We start from the raw sequence: 15012 nt of genomic DNA, 5'->3' as shown, positions 1-15012 counted from the left end.
TAAATCTATCTGTATTGGAAATATTTTTTAATGACAACAACTGCTTTTCAAGTATTTTTGCTTTGACAAGATAGTCACAGCTTGCTAAGCATTCACCCTTCTTAATTTTTGGAAACATTTGTATTTTAAGGACAATTTAATACATGTTTTCAACCAGCTTTTACTTAACTGACATAAAATCAATATTTAAATGGCACTCTAAAATGTAAGCAGCTTTTGAAGACTTCTTAATCTCTTCCCCTTTCCAAAAACAGGAAGTCACTTTGACCAAATGTACATAAAACTTAAATCTAGAAAGTTCTAGTTTGGTCAGAAGCTTATTAAGAAGATCAGTCGTGGTCATTAGAGAAATGCAAATCAAAACCACAATGAGATACCATCTCAGGCCAGTTAGAATGGCGATCATTAAAAAGTCAGGAAACAACAGATACTGGAGAGGATTTGGAAAAATAGGAATGCTTTTACACTGTTGGTGGGAGTGTAAATTAGTTCAACCATTGTGGAAGACAGTGTGGTGATTCCTCAAGGATCTAGAACCAGAAATATCATTTGACCCAGCAATCCCATTACTGGGTATATACCCAAAGGATTATAAATCATTCTACTATAAAGACACATGCATTTCAATACTGTTCACAATAGCAAAGACTTGGAACCAACCCAAATGCCCATCAATGATAGACTGGATAAAGAAAATGTGGCACATATACACCACGGAATACTATGAAGCTGTAAAAAAGGGTGAGTTCATGTCCTTTGCAGGGACATGGATAAAGCTGAAAACCATCATTCTCAGCAAACTAACAAAGGAAAACAGAAAAACAAACACCGCATGTTCTCACTCATAAGTGGGAGATGAACAATGAGAAGACATGGACACAGGAAGGGGAACATCATACACCAGGGCCTGTCAGGGCTTGGGGGGCTAGAGGAGGGATAACATTAGGAGAAATACCTAATGTAGATGATGGGTTGATGGTTACACCAAACCACCATGGCACGTGTATACATAGGTAACAAACCTGCACATTCTGCATATGTATCCCAGAACTTAAAGTATAATAAAAAAAAGAAAAAAAAAGATTAGTTGAATTTTCAAGCCTATAAAAACAGATTTTTTGAGCCCTAGAGAGAAATCTCTTTTAAAAGAAAATTCCAAGTACCTCAAGGCAGATATTTAAAAATTACAAATGTATAACAGATGTTTAAATAAACCACAGTTGACAGAAGACCTGTGGATTAATGACCATTGCCTAAGCCCCTTCCCCTTTCCTTCATGAAGCAGCCTATCTTCAAAAAAGTATTTTATCTTTTATTTCACTAGCAGGAGACACGCTCCTTCTCAGCCAACTCTCCTGTTCTGGTGACATCACTGATCCTGAACTCCAACTCCCTCTCTGTCTAACCCATTACATATTGTTTCTGTAAACTCTGAAAATAATTAATAGAGATAACAAGCACTTCAGGGGTAAAAGGGAGAAGGAAAGCAATATGCCAAGACAGCTGCTAAGTAATTAAGGCTGTGGGAAGTAACTTATAAATGTCAGAAGGAAAGAAGAGGTAAGAAAGATTCATTGGGGGCAATTTTGGGTAAAGAGATAACTGTGTACAGATGTATGGGAGAATTTTAATAATGTGTATATCTACGTGGATAAAAAAGCATTTAAGATTCTCTTTATACAAGTGGATCCATAATATAAATTTTTATAATAGAATATAGAATTTATAGTATGGAATATTGTAATAAGATATAAAAACCAAACAACTTAAATAAAAACCTTTTATCTGCATGATTTTTTAGAGGAAAGAGGCAAATAGCATAGAAGTAATCAGATAGCAGACATTTATTTAGAGATGAAACTTTCAATGATGTGTCAGTCAACATCTGTCCTGATAGTTAATTTTTTATCTACATAGTTGTACCGTGATAACTGCATAGACCAGGGTTTCTCAAGAGTAGTGCTACTGACAGTTTGGGCTGGATATATTTTTTATTTGACAAAGGGGCTGTCCTGTGCATTGTAGGATGTTTAACAGCACCCTGGTCTCAACACAACAGGTGCCAGTGGCACCCTCTTTCCACAGTTATGACAGTCAAAATGTCACAACTTGATGAAATTGTCCTCTGGAGGGTAAAATCACTCCAGCTGAGAACCACACCACCAGCAGGGGCTCTGAAAACAGATCATCTGGGCTTCAACTTCTGGCTCTGCGATTACTAGCTATGTGACACTGGGCAGCTTGTCTGAACCTTGCTGGGATTCAGTTTCCATAGGTATAAAGCAGGTATAAACACTAGTATCTACCACTCAGATGGTGGAGATTAAATAGGTTAACTTCGTAAAGCCTTCACTTACCGTTCTGTAATTATTAAGACCAATGATGAGTAGCGGTTCATGTCAAACAGCTTAAAGTCTACTATGGACACTGCTATATAAGGGTGTGTGACCCAAGACAAGATGCTGATCCCTTTAGCACCTTTTTCCCTCCTCATTTATAAAGTAGAAGTAAAGCAATATCTACATTTCACTGGAATGTTGAATGCTGTTAACTGAACATAAAGAGACAAACACCATAGGTCTGCTCAAGAAAAGACAGTTTTTAACAAATGACTGCTTAATAAGAGAGATTTGGAGGCCTTTCCTAAAGGCAAGATATGCTCTTGGATGTGCTTTCCTTGACCTATGTCAGTTGCTTATCTTTCTTACCTGGCCCTGCAGATGTTTGAGTTTGTGGCTCCTGGCAAATATGACATCAGTTGTAATCACGATACCCTATTTACTGAAGAAGGGTATGCATTGATTTTTGTAAGTTTTTCAATAATAATGGCAACAAAAAGCTTTCTGCTTAAGTATGACTTACCTACAACATCTAATTTAATGAGAATATTCCATTCTATAAAAATTTTTATCAAAGTTGAATTTTATTGTGTCACTTTTGCAAACCATAATTTTACCCCATTTGAAAGGCATTACACAAGCAGAGCCAGGCTACTTTGAGTCTGGCACAGGTGATTTCTACATGCAATTTTGCTTTCAATTAAAACAATTCCAACTAAATATTGTTTGCAGAGATCCTTTCCAGGCCACTCTTTTTGAAAATATGAGAAGCATTCAAATTAGTTCTCCTATAACATTACTATTAAAATGTTCTCAGGCCAGGCGCAGTGGCTCACGCCTGTAATCCCAGTACTTTGAGAGGCCAAGGCAGGTGGATCATGAAGTCAGGAGATTGAGACCAGCCTGGCTAACACAGTGAAACCCCGTCTCTACTAAAAAATACAAAAAAAAAACCCAAAAAAACAAAAAAACAAAAAACCATTAGCCAGGTGTGGTGGCTACTCGGGAGGCTGAGGGAGGAGAATCGCTCGAACCTGGGAAGCGGAGGTTACAGTGAGCCAAGATGGTGCCACTGTACTCCAGCCTGGGCGACACAGTGAGATTCCGTCTCAAAAAAAAAAAAAAAAATGTTCTCATGGTGTTCACAATTTGAAGCAGATCATTCAGCAAGCTGAAATCAGGTACTTTATAGTCTTTCGATGCCCCAAAAGATGGAACAGTTGTTTTTAAAAGCTGCACATGGACTTAAAACTTTCTAGTTGTATTCCATACCTGGCACAAAATAAGTGTTCAATGAATTTGCATTTTTATTAGTATGCATCTGAGACAAACAAGCTGAGAAGCAGAAAAAGATTTAACATTTTCTGAAGTAGAAAAGGCCACGTCTTTGTCGGGAAACAGCAAACAAAATTAACAGATCTCTTTATTAAAAGATCACAATTATCTCCTCACATGGAATTCTGTCTGATCTCAACATTAGTTATAAATGTTTTCCAGACTTTGAAAATGTCAGAAATATCCCTTTCAGAAGGAATAAATGTAATAGCGTTATGAACGTTTGTTAACTCAGGTAGCAAAGTTATGGATTACATTAGCAAAGTAGCTTCTTAAGCTCTCTTTATTCATCTGCAGTCCTGGAAAAATTAAGTATAATTCCAAGTAGCTAAGATTCATAGTAAAAAGAAAGCTTCCTAAATGGCATACTTAAAAGTCAAGTACATGTTGAAGTTGCATGAGGAGAGGCACAGTGTTGACTATTTTTGCCAGTGAGAAAGCAAAACTGTTTAATGCCTAATAGGCCTTCTGCAATTCTGCCTCCATGCTATACGGTGCTGATCGACTCAGCAGCTAGCCTATCCAAATGAGCCTGCAGGAAAAGGAATGAACTATGAAGCCGGCAGTAAGGGGATTCTGAGGAGGTATATGATAGGAGGGATAAAGAATCACTGGCCTAATGTGATGAGGCATATAAAAGGCTGCATGGAAAAACACCAAGCCTAAACCAGTAAATACTAGTGAATATATGGTATGCACTAGTACATACAATAGGAATGTGGTAGGATCTTGCCAATTTGAATCTCGCTATTTAAAACTGTGAGTCACATCAACATCTGAAAATCCCATTGATAAGGTTCACTGGATGACCTCCACATACTTGTTCCTTGGTCTTCTTTCATTGTTACTGAAGACCTTCATGCTATTCTTGGCCTCCACCAAGGGGTGGGTGAACAGTTTCTGGGAGGGCTCTGACTAAGGGTGGAAATAACCCTGGAGAAGCTGGGTGGGGAGACAGGGTGAAATTCCAAACCCTCAGTATTAATAATCTACTACATCATTAATAATTTTTGTATTAACATCTGCCATTTTAGAAAGAATGTCACATTTCAAATTGTCATTATTACTGGATAAATTATAAAACTATACTATTGCTAAAGTTTTTTTATTCTGGCACTTGATCTTGATGAAAAAGCAGTGGAAAATGTAATTTATTCAATAGTGTAACATCATTTGCCAGCAACCATATACAAATATCACAATGTGTAAATATAAATTATTTTATATTATATGTTGTTTTATAACTTATGCAAGTCAAATCATCTGGTTATACTTTCATAAGACTGCAACCAGAAAGACAAGAAATGACAACAAGAACATTATTTTTCTTTTTCTTCTGCGTTTCAGTCAACAGACTGTGGCAAAGTAAAGAATGCAGATTTTAATATAAGATTGAGACAGGCTAGGGCCAGCTCTGCAATTTATTAATGTTTTAGCTGTTTATCCTCAGGCAACTTACTTAGCTTTTCTGACCCTCAGTCCTGCTGTTTGTAAAAGGAGGCTAATTATGACTACCTTATAGAGTTGTCGTAAAGATAAATTTGATGCTGTATGCAGAGTGATTGCTACAGTGCTTTCAGTTGAATACATACTCAATAAAATGGCAGTTGTTATTAGTCTAGGGTTCACATTGACCTTCAGGAAATAGCTATATGTATAAGCAACAGAACTCTGTCCCATGTAATTTAGACATATAAAGGGTTTTTTAATCAGTTATTTCCTTTTATAAATACAAAACCCAAGAATCTTGGTTCAGACTCTTGAATCAAGAAACTCAGATACCATTCAACATTATTGGCATTGGCTGCTGGAGATAAAGCCAAGAAGCAAAGTGTTTGATTACTTGTCTTAAACAAAATTTAAAATTCCTCCATAACGGCCAAATAGGGGAGGATAGAGGTCATTTTAAAATGCACAAATAAATATGCCTGGAGTCAAAGTCAAGGTAGCTTTCAATATAGAAGATTCCAAAGCAGGAGCACATCTTGAATGTATAAATTCATGGCCAAGGGATCAATCAAAATGCTTCAGCTTCTTTTACCTAATATGTAGGCAGTGACCCTACAGATGAAGGGAATGAGAATTTTTAGGAAGATAATCCCTTAAAACAAAGACCTGGGGTAAACAAAATAAAAGTATCGTTCTAAGGTGTTAACAAACACATTATTCCTTGGATTACTCAATATACTACAGCAGTGACATGTGGAAGGGTCATTCCTTTAAATACTAGGAACAATGACCAAGAAGGTAAAAGGTCTTGATGTAATCATCCAATTTCCCGATGTCATAAGAATCCAAGCCCTATCTAAAATTCCACTGGACTTATAACTTATTTCCATAAGGTTCTATAACATGGTATATGCCTAAAATTATGACAGCATTTCTTTGCCTAGGAAATCCTCCCTAGATGAGCAATAGTATCCTTTTAAATACAATTATGGAGAGATGACTTCAGTGACTTGGCAAAACTTCAAAAGAATAATACAATTTGAGAATAATGTCATTGTTATTTTCTTCTTAAAAAAATAAAAACCTTCTCTTTGTCTCACAATAGAATAATTCTTCCTGTACCCTCTCCTACTCCCCAATAAATAAATTAGAACTCTACCATCGATCAAAAGAGGTTAAATAGAAGGAAGGATAGATAAGAAATGACTAAGTAGAAGTACGTGGGTCTGTCAAAGTGAAATAAGGCTGAGTAGAAGAGAATTATGGAAAGACACTATTGGAATAACTCCAATTCTTGAATTTTTGAATTCAATCTCTAGTTACCTTTTGAAATCTTTATATTTTGATACTACTTTCAAGAAACTAAAATGACCAAGGGTTGAACCTGTTTCATATGGTAATACAATTGCCACTCTAGAATTTCAACAGATTGGGTAGGGTATTGCAGATGAACTGGTGATCTACTTAAAATTTACCCATGGGAACCACACAAATTTCAGCATAATTTTCATGCTTTTGATACTGTGATTCCCAAACTGTGTGTGAGGTGTCTTGGTGCACTGCAGCACACTCCCAAGGGTGGCAGGAAATAATTTAAATCTTCAAGAGAAATACAGTGACATTCAGCATGTATCAGGTACCAATGAAGAACTAGTTGGAGGGAGTTCATAGTTTTTAAGATTACATTTGGTTCTATTCTTTTAAATGACATTAATCTTTGCCAAGCTGGTCAACTTGAAAATCAACATGGAAGAAGAAATCAGGGTAGTGATGACCAATCTGATTTCAGGATTTGAAAATTTCTGAAGTTACTTACTAAAACTGAAACATGTATCTCTACACTTGATACATTTGTATTATTTTTAAGGAGATACTAAGTTGTTAAGACATAAATAGTTGAGTTATTTGGACTTAACCACTTAAAAAACAGAACTATTAGGTATTTCTTTTGACCCACGGGTGTCATGGAATAAAATCACTGAGAGACTAGGGTCTCATGAACTGAGAAAGTTGGAGAGGTTCTGTTTTAACATATGCAAGAATATATAAATAAGTGTCAACATCAGAAGTAAATGATGCTTTGGACTGTTGATTCTTCACAACTAGAATTAGATAATGCCAGGGAAGATATGGTTCTAGGTGATTATATTAAATATATGATTCAGAGCTTATACTAACCCTCAGGAAGCAAGCCAGATAGTCACTGATTTAAAAAGAGACCTTAAATAGATAAGATGCAGAGAGGTAAAGTACAAAACAGAGAAAGCCTGCTTTGTTTGACTCTCTTTTTCTCTTGTCTTTTTTCCCTGGTTTCTATTTAGTTTCTACCTATTGTACTGTGAGGTTTCCTCCTTAAAATGTTTGTAGATATCGACCCCGTAGACCTGGTCTATTTGTATAAAGCAAAGGTATACTTTTTTCCCCTGTCTTAGAATTACATAAAAAGTAAAATCTTGTATCATTTTTATTTTCAAAAATTATACAGTGCTTTGTCATTCATCAAAGAGTCAGCTACTAGAAACTGTCAAACTGTTTTATTCATATATTTTATTGATCAGTATTTATAGATTGCACTGTTCCATAAATTCTCTCTCATGGCTTATCCTTGTTCTGTATCTTTCTTTTGTAGGTAATTTCCTGGTACAAAAATAGTTGAGTTGCCAATTTAAAATTGTACTTTAACCGAAAGAGTCATATCTACTAAGCGGTTACTGCTACATTACCATGGTTGTCGATTTGACGTAGACGTTGTTTTTCAGATGGCAGTTTCCGTCATTGGGCACCACTATGCCTGCCAATTTGCTATCAAGAGCGAGATGAGATGTCTGATCTGTCATCACCAGCAGCAATCTTTTAGCCTCTTTTCGCCATCCGATATGACTCTTAAAAATAAACATGTAATTAGACTTTGTACAATAACACAGATGTGTACTGTGGTTTTTACCTCAAGTAAACATTATGTTTGAGTTGACGAACAGTAAGTCAGGCTAGAACGATGTGCGTGGGTACAACGCTGCTGCATAAATAGCTTTAACTTTTATTTGTACATCCTCTATTTTCCCACAGCCATGTGACCACACTAGTTCCTGGCTAGAGATTTCTAGTGTTCCACTGGAGGAAGAATAATATAGATTAAAAAGTAGGAGAGGCCAGGCACGGTGGCTCATGCTTGTAATCCCAGCACTTTGGGAGGCCGAGGCAGGCGGATCACGAGGTCAGGAAATCGAGACCATCCTGGATAACACGGTGAAACCCTGTCTCTACTAAAAATACAAAAAACTAGCCGGGTGTGGTGGCGGGCGCCTGTAGTCCCAGCTGCTCGGGAGGCTGAGGCAGGAGAATGGCGTGAACCCGGGAGGCGGAGCTTGCAGTGAGCTGTGATGGCGCCATGCACTCCAGCCTGGGCGACAGAGTGAGACTCCGTCTCAAAAAAAAAAAGTAGGAGAACAAGCTGAAGTGAGGAGGGCAACAGTCTACTTCTAGTTCCTCCTTGGAGTGTGGCGCATGAGAAAAGCAGCCCTTTTGGAAAGAATTTTCGCGTTCATAACCTATTCTTTCCCTTTTGTCTTTTCCTATTTAAATCCCTCCCTGAATTTAGCCCCTCTGTCCCAAACACATACCGAAATGAATCACCTTGGTGAGGAGTAAAAGATAGTAAGATATGTTTTCTTCTACACTACGTTTTCACTCCACAAATCAAAGAGAAAATAAAACTTCTAAATTCTTTGAAAGTTTTGCATCTTAGCAAACACTCGATAATGTGAAACGTCTTACTTCACAGACAGCTGCCTGAAGCATGGCGTCAAAACCTCCTTCTGGTGTATCTATGTTTCCAGAGATCTTCTGTCTATGAACTGCTCTCTCAAACTCAGTGATGTTCTCTGTCAAAGACAGCACATGGATGTATCCATGGGGAGGCATGCAGTCTAAATTGTAGTCACTGTGTGGGAAAAGAAGAAGTGTAAAGTTTATTTTGCTCTTCTTAAGCATTCTGGAATACTTAACAGTAAAATTGTACAGTTGTGTGAAAAGGGAGTACTTCTTTTGTGCCAGGGAAATTTTATACGACGAAAATCTATGCTTATAAAATTAGAGATGCTCAATGCTGATGACAGTTTCTTTGCAAATAGGAAATAAGACTATAAGCATTTGGTATTCAAAAAAATAAAGATGATTAAACATGTTTTTTAATATAGGACAGTCAAAGGCTTTCAATATTTAATCTGCGCTGTGAATTTTTAAGGTGAATATAAGAATGTGCAGTGATTTCTTATCATTGAACGGCTGAGAAACACTTCTGGAAAATGCTTTTGAGGAATTTAGTTGAAATATGATATTAGTTTTTTTTAATACTGCACTAATTTTTAAAGTGATGCTTGGTGGAATTATTGATGAACAATCAATATTCATTAAAATTATTTTGAGAATCTATGATACCCAGAAAGTAAGAATGATTCCTCCTGTACAATTCACCTCAAGAAGGCTTATGAAACTCCATTGATGGATGCATCAATCCTGTTCCGGTACAACAGATGATAGAGCTGTTTCGGTAAATTGGAATGTGTATTGTAAAGTAATCTAAGCAATTTGTAGAAGCAAGAAAGATAAAGTCTTTTATGAAAAAAGATCCATACGGATTTATTTTTCTGAAAATTCCACAGGCTAATGGCAATATTGTGTGAGACACTTGTATTTTTAAGGTTAATTCTTCTTTCATAGTGGGACACATGTTATTTAGAATCAGAAATCTAAAATGATAAGAAAAAAGGCTCTTTCTAAGCAATCAAATTCTCATCTTTTGACCCACTTTCTTTGTGATAACTGAGATTTCTTTGTAGTCACATCGTAGACAACATCATTATCCCCAGTCACAGTACAGTAATGGAGAGAGAGATGACGTGTTGGCACAAACTCTTTAAAATGTGTCAAATCATAATTCAGCAATTTTGGAGCAATCAAAAAATAAAAATACAGAATTTCCAAAGAGGTATTTATATACATGGCAACCTAACTATTGAAGCTTCGTTCAAAGTTACTAACATTAGGTAGGGTTTTTTGTTTGTTTTTGTTTTTGTTTTTTTTGGTGATAAAAACTGACTAAATATTTAAAGAAATATAAAATAAAAAGCCCAATCTACAGGTCATCTCAGAAGTTTTCAGATATGAAGAAACCTCCCCACCTCACCAAATATTTTTATTCTTATTTTATAAGATAAAAATATAAAATTTGGTAAGTTCTTTACATTAAAAACAAAGTGAGATTTTATAAGCAAAAAATTAATTTAGCATGTCCACATCAAACCCTAGATACCTGCATTGATTATGAATCCTTTCGGGGTGGATGCTAATGTATGGTGAAACTGTTTTATCAACGTATGAGCCAAATCCAAGACGAAAGTCACGGGAGAAAAATGCCATTTTTCTAGATAAATCGTTTCCAACAGAATTTAATTTTTCTATATTATTGTGCATTGATGCTGAGACATCAACAAGATAATAAAGATCCACAGGATATTTCTTCAGAGGATGAACTTTCAGCATAAAATTAGCTTCGGCTCCTAGTTCAATAGAAGAAAAACATCATGTAGTCTTCATTTTAAACTTTTCAGGATAAGCTCTTAATAAATTAGTCACATTCTAGCACCTAGCACAATCATCACAAATTTGCACATAAAATTTGGAATATGCTAGTGTAATTATAATAATTATAGTATAATTATTATTCTAGTATAATTATAAGGCAATTTGAAAACCATACCAATTTATTGGTCTCCACATCCTACAGTTCATTTCCCACAATTCTATAGGCTGAATAGGGATAATAACAAATGGGCCAGCTCCATATAAATGTAACAGGGTATTGTATCATTATATGAACCTCCATTGCCTTAGTAGCTAGAAAAACACAGTGCAAACCAGCAAGCGGCATTCGATCTCAAGACAGTGAGGGGGATGTACTTGTGGAATGACTTGAGGAAAACTGGGAAGGTATCTTTAAAAAAAAGGTGATCTCCTATTGGATAAAGGCATAAATTTATTCCTTTGGGTTAAAGTGTATTTACACAGGAGATGAGAAAACTCTGGTACTGTGTAGTACAACAAGCTATTCAAAATAATTAGTACCTCATCACTAGTTAGTTGGTAAGATTCTTCCCATCAGTTAGCCAAGTGAAGGAATGAGACAGTGGGCTAAAGAATGGTGCCCTGCAGTGCCACATGGAGGACCTGGGGAAGGTAGGGGTCAGCATTTGTCCAACACACGGTAGGTGTTCAATGAACACATGCTGAGGAGGGGGCCCATGAGCGAGGCACCCACCTTGGGCAAAACAACTGGATGAGGAGAGGGGGCTGCCACAAGGACAAATGTCGGTAGTCCCCGCAGGGAACTACAATTTTATTTAGTTCTCTGTCATATTACTATTTGATACAAGGACTTGGGTTGTCCCCCCTAACCCTCTATAGAGTTGGTACCTCTACTTTTAATTTCAAGTATATGGTGAAAAGGCATCTATTTAAATGTAAGCAATTTGTAATTTGTAAATTTTACTTTTTTAAACTATTAAGCAAATGCTTTGTAAGTCATTATTTTTCCATAAGAATATTCCGAATGGAAAACATTTTTTAAGTAAACATTCATTTGTATACATAATTTACTTATTTAAAGAACCTTCTAATTTATCAAATTATATTTTTGGTGTTAGTATAAAATAGCAATATTTTCTTTTCGATTATTTCACAAATCAGATGTTTTTCAGCCAAATTACCTACTGTATTCAAAATAATAAGGTTTTGCTGGTATATAATAATAATTATGGAGAAAGGGACTACTCATTCCTAATTTGCTTTTTCTGTGCAGGCAACCCCTTTAGTGTAATGCTCCTAGGTTTTGGCCCATATTTGAAAGGAGAAATAGGGCACACATGGCCCAGCCCAGTCCATTCTCTCATCCCTTGCCTTCAGAAGCTAGGCTGCCTCCTGGGAGCATATCCTATATTCTGCTCTGCTTTTGGGCTTCTGTTGACAGAAAGAACTGTTCCTGTGGCAGTGTTCTGCAATTTGAGTGGAGAAATTAAATTCAGGGGAATGTTAGACACTGGTACACTGGGCCAGATCGATGAGAAGTAGAAATTCAACACTACTGGGAGAGCGGTTCATGTTCAGGGACTTGAACCTTGATGTGTGGATCAGCGTTTTTTTGTTTTTGTTTTTCACTCAGACAAAAAGTGTCGACTCTCTCTAGGCGAACTGCTGTTGATGAAAAGTGTTGCTATCTTTGTAGATTTAAAAAAGATTGTTTTTGTAAACCGGCCACATGGTATCATGGTATTTTTATCTTGGTGAATCGTTGCAGTTTATGGTGGCTCTGTCTAAAGATAAATGGCTGTTTTCAGAGGTATTGCTAGATGTAATCGATGGTCAGCATATTGTGCCAGGGACCCAGCAAGGGTATAGGTTGTTGACCTCAGCAAACAACCAGAGCCTGTACAGCATCAGCAAGGGCACAGTCCTTGGAGGTAAGCTATTCAGGGCCCTCCAACCAAATGCTAGCCACACAAGGGCCCTCAGCAGAAACCAGCTGCTCATAGCCTAGCAAGCAAATTCCTGTCTCGCTGGCCTCAGCAAAGAAGAAAGGCTGTGAGAAAGCACTGCCAAATGGTTGGGGTGTGAGAGTGTGGGCTGCTGTGGCTCGATTTTGGATTCTATAAATTCTGGCCTTAGCACGTATACCGGGGTCAGCTGAGGCCTTGGTAGAGAAGTTTCTAATAAAGAGGAAAAGAGTATTTCCATACACAGGCCTTTTAGTAATCGCTAGCAAGAATAATAATTGATACTTTTACACTGCAAGACCCTTGAGCTTGCTGTGAGGGTCTAGCTTTAAGTAGTCAATTCAAGGTAAATAGACCTAGCTAGGCTGACCCCAAATCGTGCTCTGCTTGATAAGGAGGAAACCAAAGGGGTCAAGCTTGGATTACCATGTCATGCCCATTAGTTTGAGATAGTCCTCATAATATGCTCTCAAGTTGGCTTTGGATCATATAATTATAAATAAAGGAGAAGACTCTTGGGGGCAGGTGTCCTAGGCATCAGTATTCCACAGTAAGAGGACATAGAAATACCTTTTTGCAGCACTGTGGATATTGTGTCCCTAGTTAACACCCCCACTTAACCTTTGTACGTGATCTCATCATAGAGCCACTTATAAACTATTTTGGACAAGATGCCTGGGCATAATTTTGGAGGAGAAATGGAATAGGGTACAAAACATGGGCTTAGAGTGACCCTGGAAATGATTTAATTAATGAAGTGCTATGACCCATATCAGGGTTTCCAGGAAAATCTCCACTTCCCATCAGTGGTTTCAGAGTTAGTACCAAAGGAACTCTAGTTGGCATGGGGACGTGGCTATATGAAAAGGACAGCAGAAATGTCCTGATAGACCATGGATCCCCGCCCTGACAGGGACAGCACCCTCAGTTTCATCACGTGCTTAATGGCAATATCCATTGGTTTTAAACAGAGCCTGGAAATGTTAGGGAGGGGAAGGAAGGGAAGGGGAATGATTGCTCCTCACTTTTCCTCCTTCCTCCCAAGTAGGACAAGCCCCATGACAATAACCCCCTCCCACATTCACTCCTCCTCAAGCATAATATATGATTTTCAAAGCCATTTTACCTAAAGAATTTTATTAATTTTGCACAAGCCATGTTGAATACATTTCTATTAATACTTTACCACTATCTGGGCTATTCCAACTATCAGGTATTATTAAACAGTTATATGTAACTGAATTTGTTATATAAAGATTAAACTTAACCTGGCATGTGCTCTCCAGATATTTTTAGTTGTAAGGCACCATGGGTTAATATTTGTATTGAATATTAATAGATGATATGTCAGTGTTCCCTTTTTAATTTCACATTAAATTAATTATAGCTGTTCTTGTCATTTTAGGGGGTTTGGGTGTTGAAGATAAAGGGTAATGATTACTTTAAATTTCTGGTATCTTTCTTTGCCAGTCTCAGAAAGTAACCTAAGTAAGTTTCTACAACAGAAAACAAAATTCTGGTGATGCTTCAGTTGTTTTTTTGTTCATGTGCTTTGTTGCCATACTTCATTCTTCTCAATAGTTTTCTGTTTTTGGAATACAAGTAAATGTGAAGAATCTATTTGGGTGTGTGTTTATGTGAATGTCTTTAAAATATCATTCAATTCTTCTGAATGCAGAGCTATCTAATTTTCCTTTTTTTTTTTTGGAATTTGAATCACATTATCTCACCAATTTTAGGTCTTTTTTCCTATATTAAACAATCAATTCTTACCACTAAACATAGGTAAGACCAACTTTGAGGAAAATAGTTATAATTGACTATAATTTGGGACCGACCATAACATTTCCTTTTTTTTTTTTTCCTTTATGAATGTAGAATTTCAAACACAAGGTAGAATCAGGTTAATTTCGACACTATGTTCAAACTCATTACTTTTGACCCAGTGAAGGGTTTTTAAGAGTTAAGAATCTAGTAGTTTAGTTTTCACTCACTTTCCTTACCTATTATTCATCAAGTTAAACATTTCAGTTGAACTCTAGCATGCCAGAATACTGGGATATATTCCTATCCATCCTTGCCCTTCATTGTCTTTTTGCCTGGATTATTTCCATAACCTCTTCATTTGTCTACCTCTATCGTCTCATTTTCCAGCCATCATTATCTATACCACCGAGTCGATCCTTTTAAAATCCAAATTACTTATTTTTTGTCAACAGCTCTCCACCAGATGGCCAATGCCCAATGGCTAAACATGTCAGATCTGAGTTCCTACATAATACTTACTCTTGTCTACATCTTTAGCTCTAGCAAAACAAATCTGCTTTACTTCCCCATATACA

The 15012-nt window shown here is 36.8% G+C and overlaps 1 protein-coding gene and 1 non-coding gene across 10 annotated transcripts in view; both read right to left on the bottom strand.

Moving 5' to 3' along the window:
• Positions 1-15012, bottom strand: part of ITGB8 (integrin subunit beta 8) — an 85527-nt gene that overhangs the window by 26107 nt on the left and 44408 nt on the right. For all 9 annotated transcript variants that reach the window (XM_063815258.1, XM_063815256.1, XM_063815257.1 and 6 more), the window contains 3 exons: positions 10435-10681; positions 8898-9063; positions 7847-8005 (listed from right to left, as the gene is read on the bottom strand). In XM_063815258.1, coding sequence (XP_063671328.1) covers positions 7847-8005; positions 8898-9063; positions 10435-10664 — 555 coding nt within the window. In that variant the 5' untranslated portion in view covers positions 10665-10681. The remainder of the gene's footprint in view (positions 1-7846; positions 8006-8897; positions 9064-10434; positions 10682-15012) is intronic.
• On the bottom strand, positions 12332-12402 carry LOC112209897 (small nucleolar RNA SNORD56). The gene has a single exon (XR_002944886.1). It is a non-coding gene; the product is annotated as a small nucleolar RNA SNORD56 (small nucleolar RNA).

The sequence above is a fragment of the Pan troglodytes genome, chromosome 6, assembly GCF_028858775.2.
Source record: "Pan troglodytes isolate AG18354 chromosome 6, NHGRI_mPanTro3-v2.0_pri, whole genome shotgun sequence".
Taxonomy (NCBI): domain Eukaryota; kingdom Metazoa; phylum Chordata; class Mammalia; order Primates; family Hominidae; genus Pan; species Pan troglodytes.
This window is presented reverse-complemented; position numbering and strand designations above follow the sequence as displayed.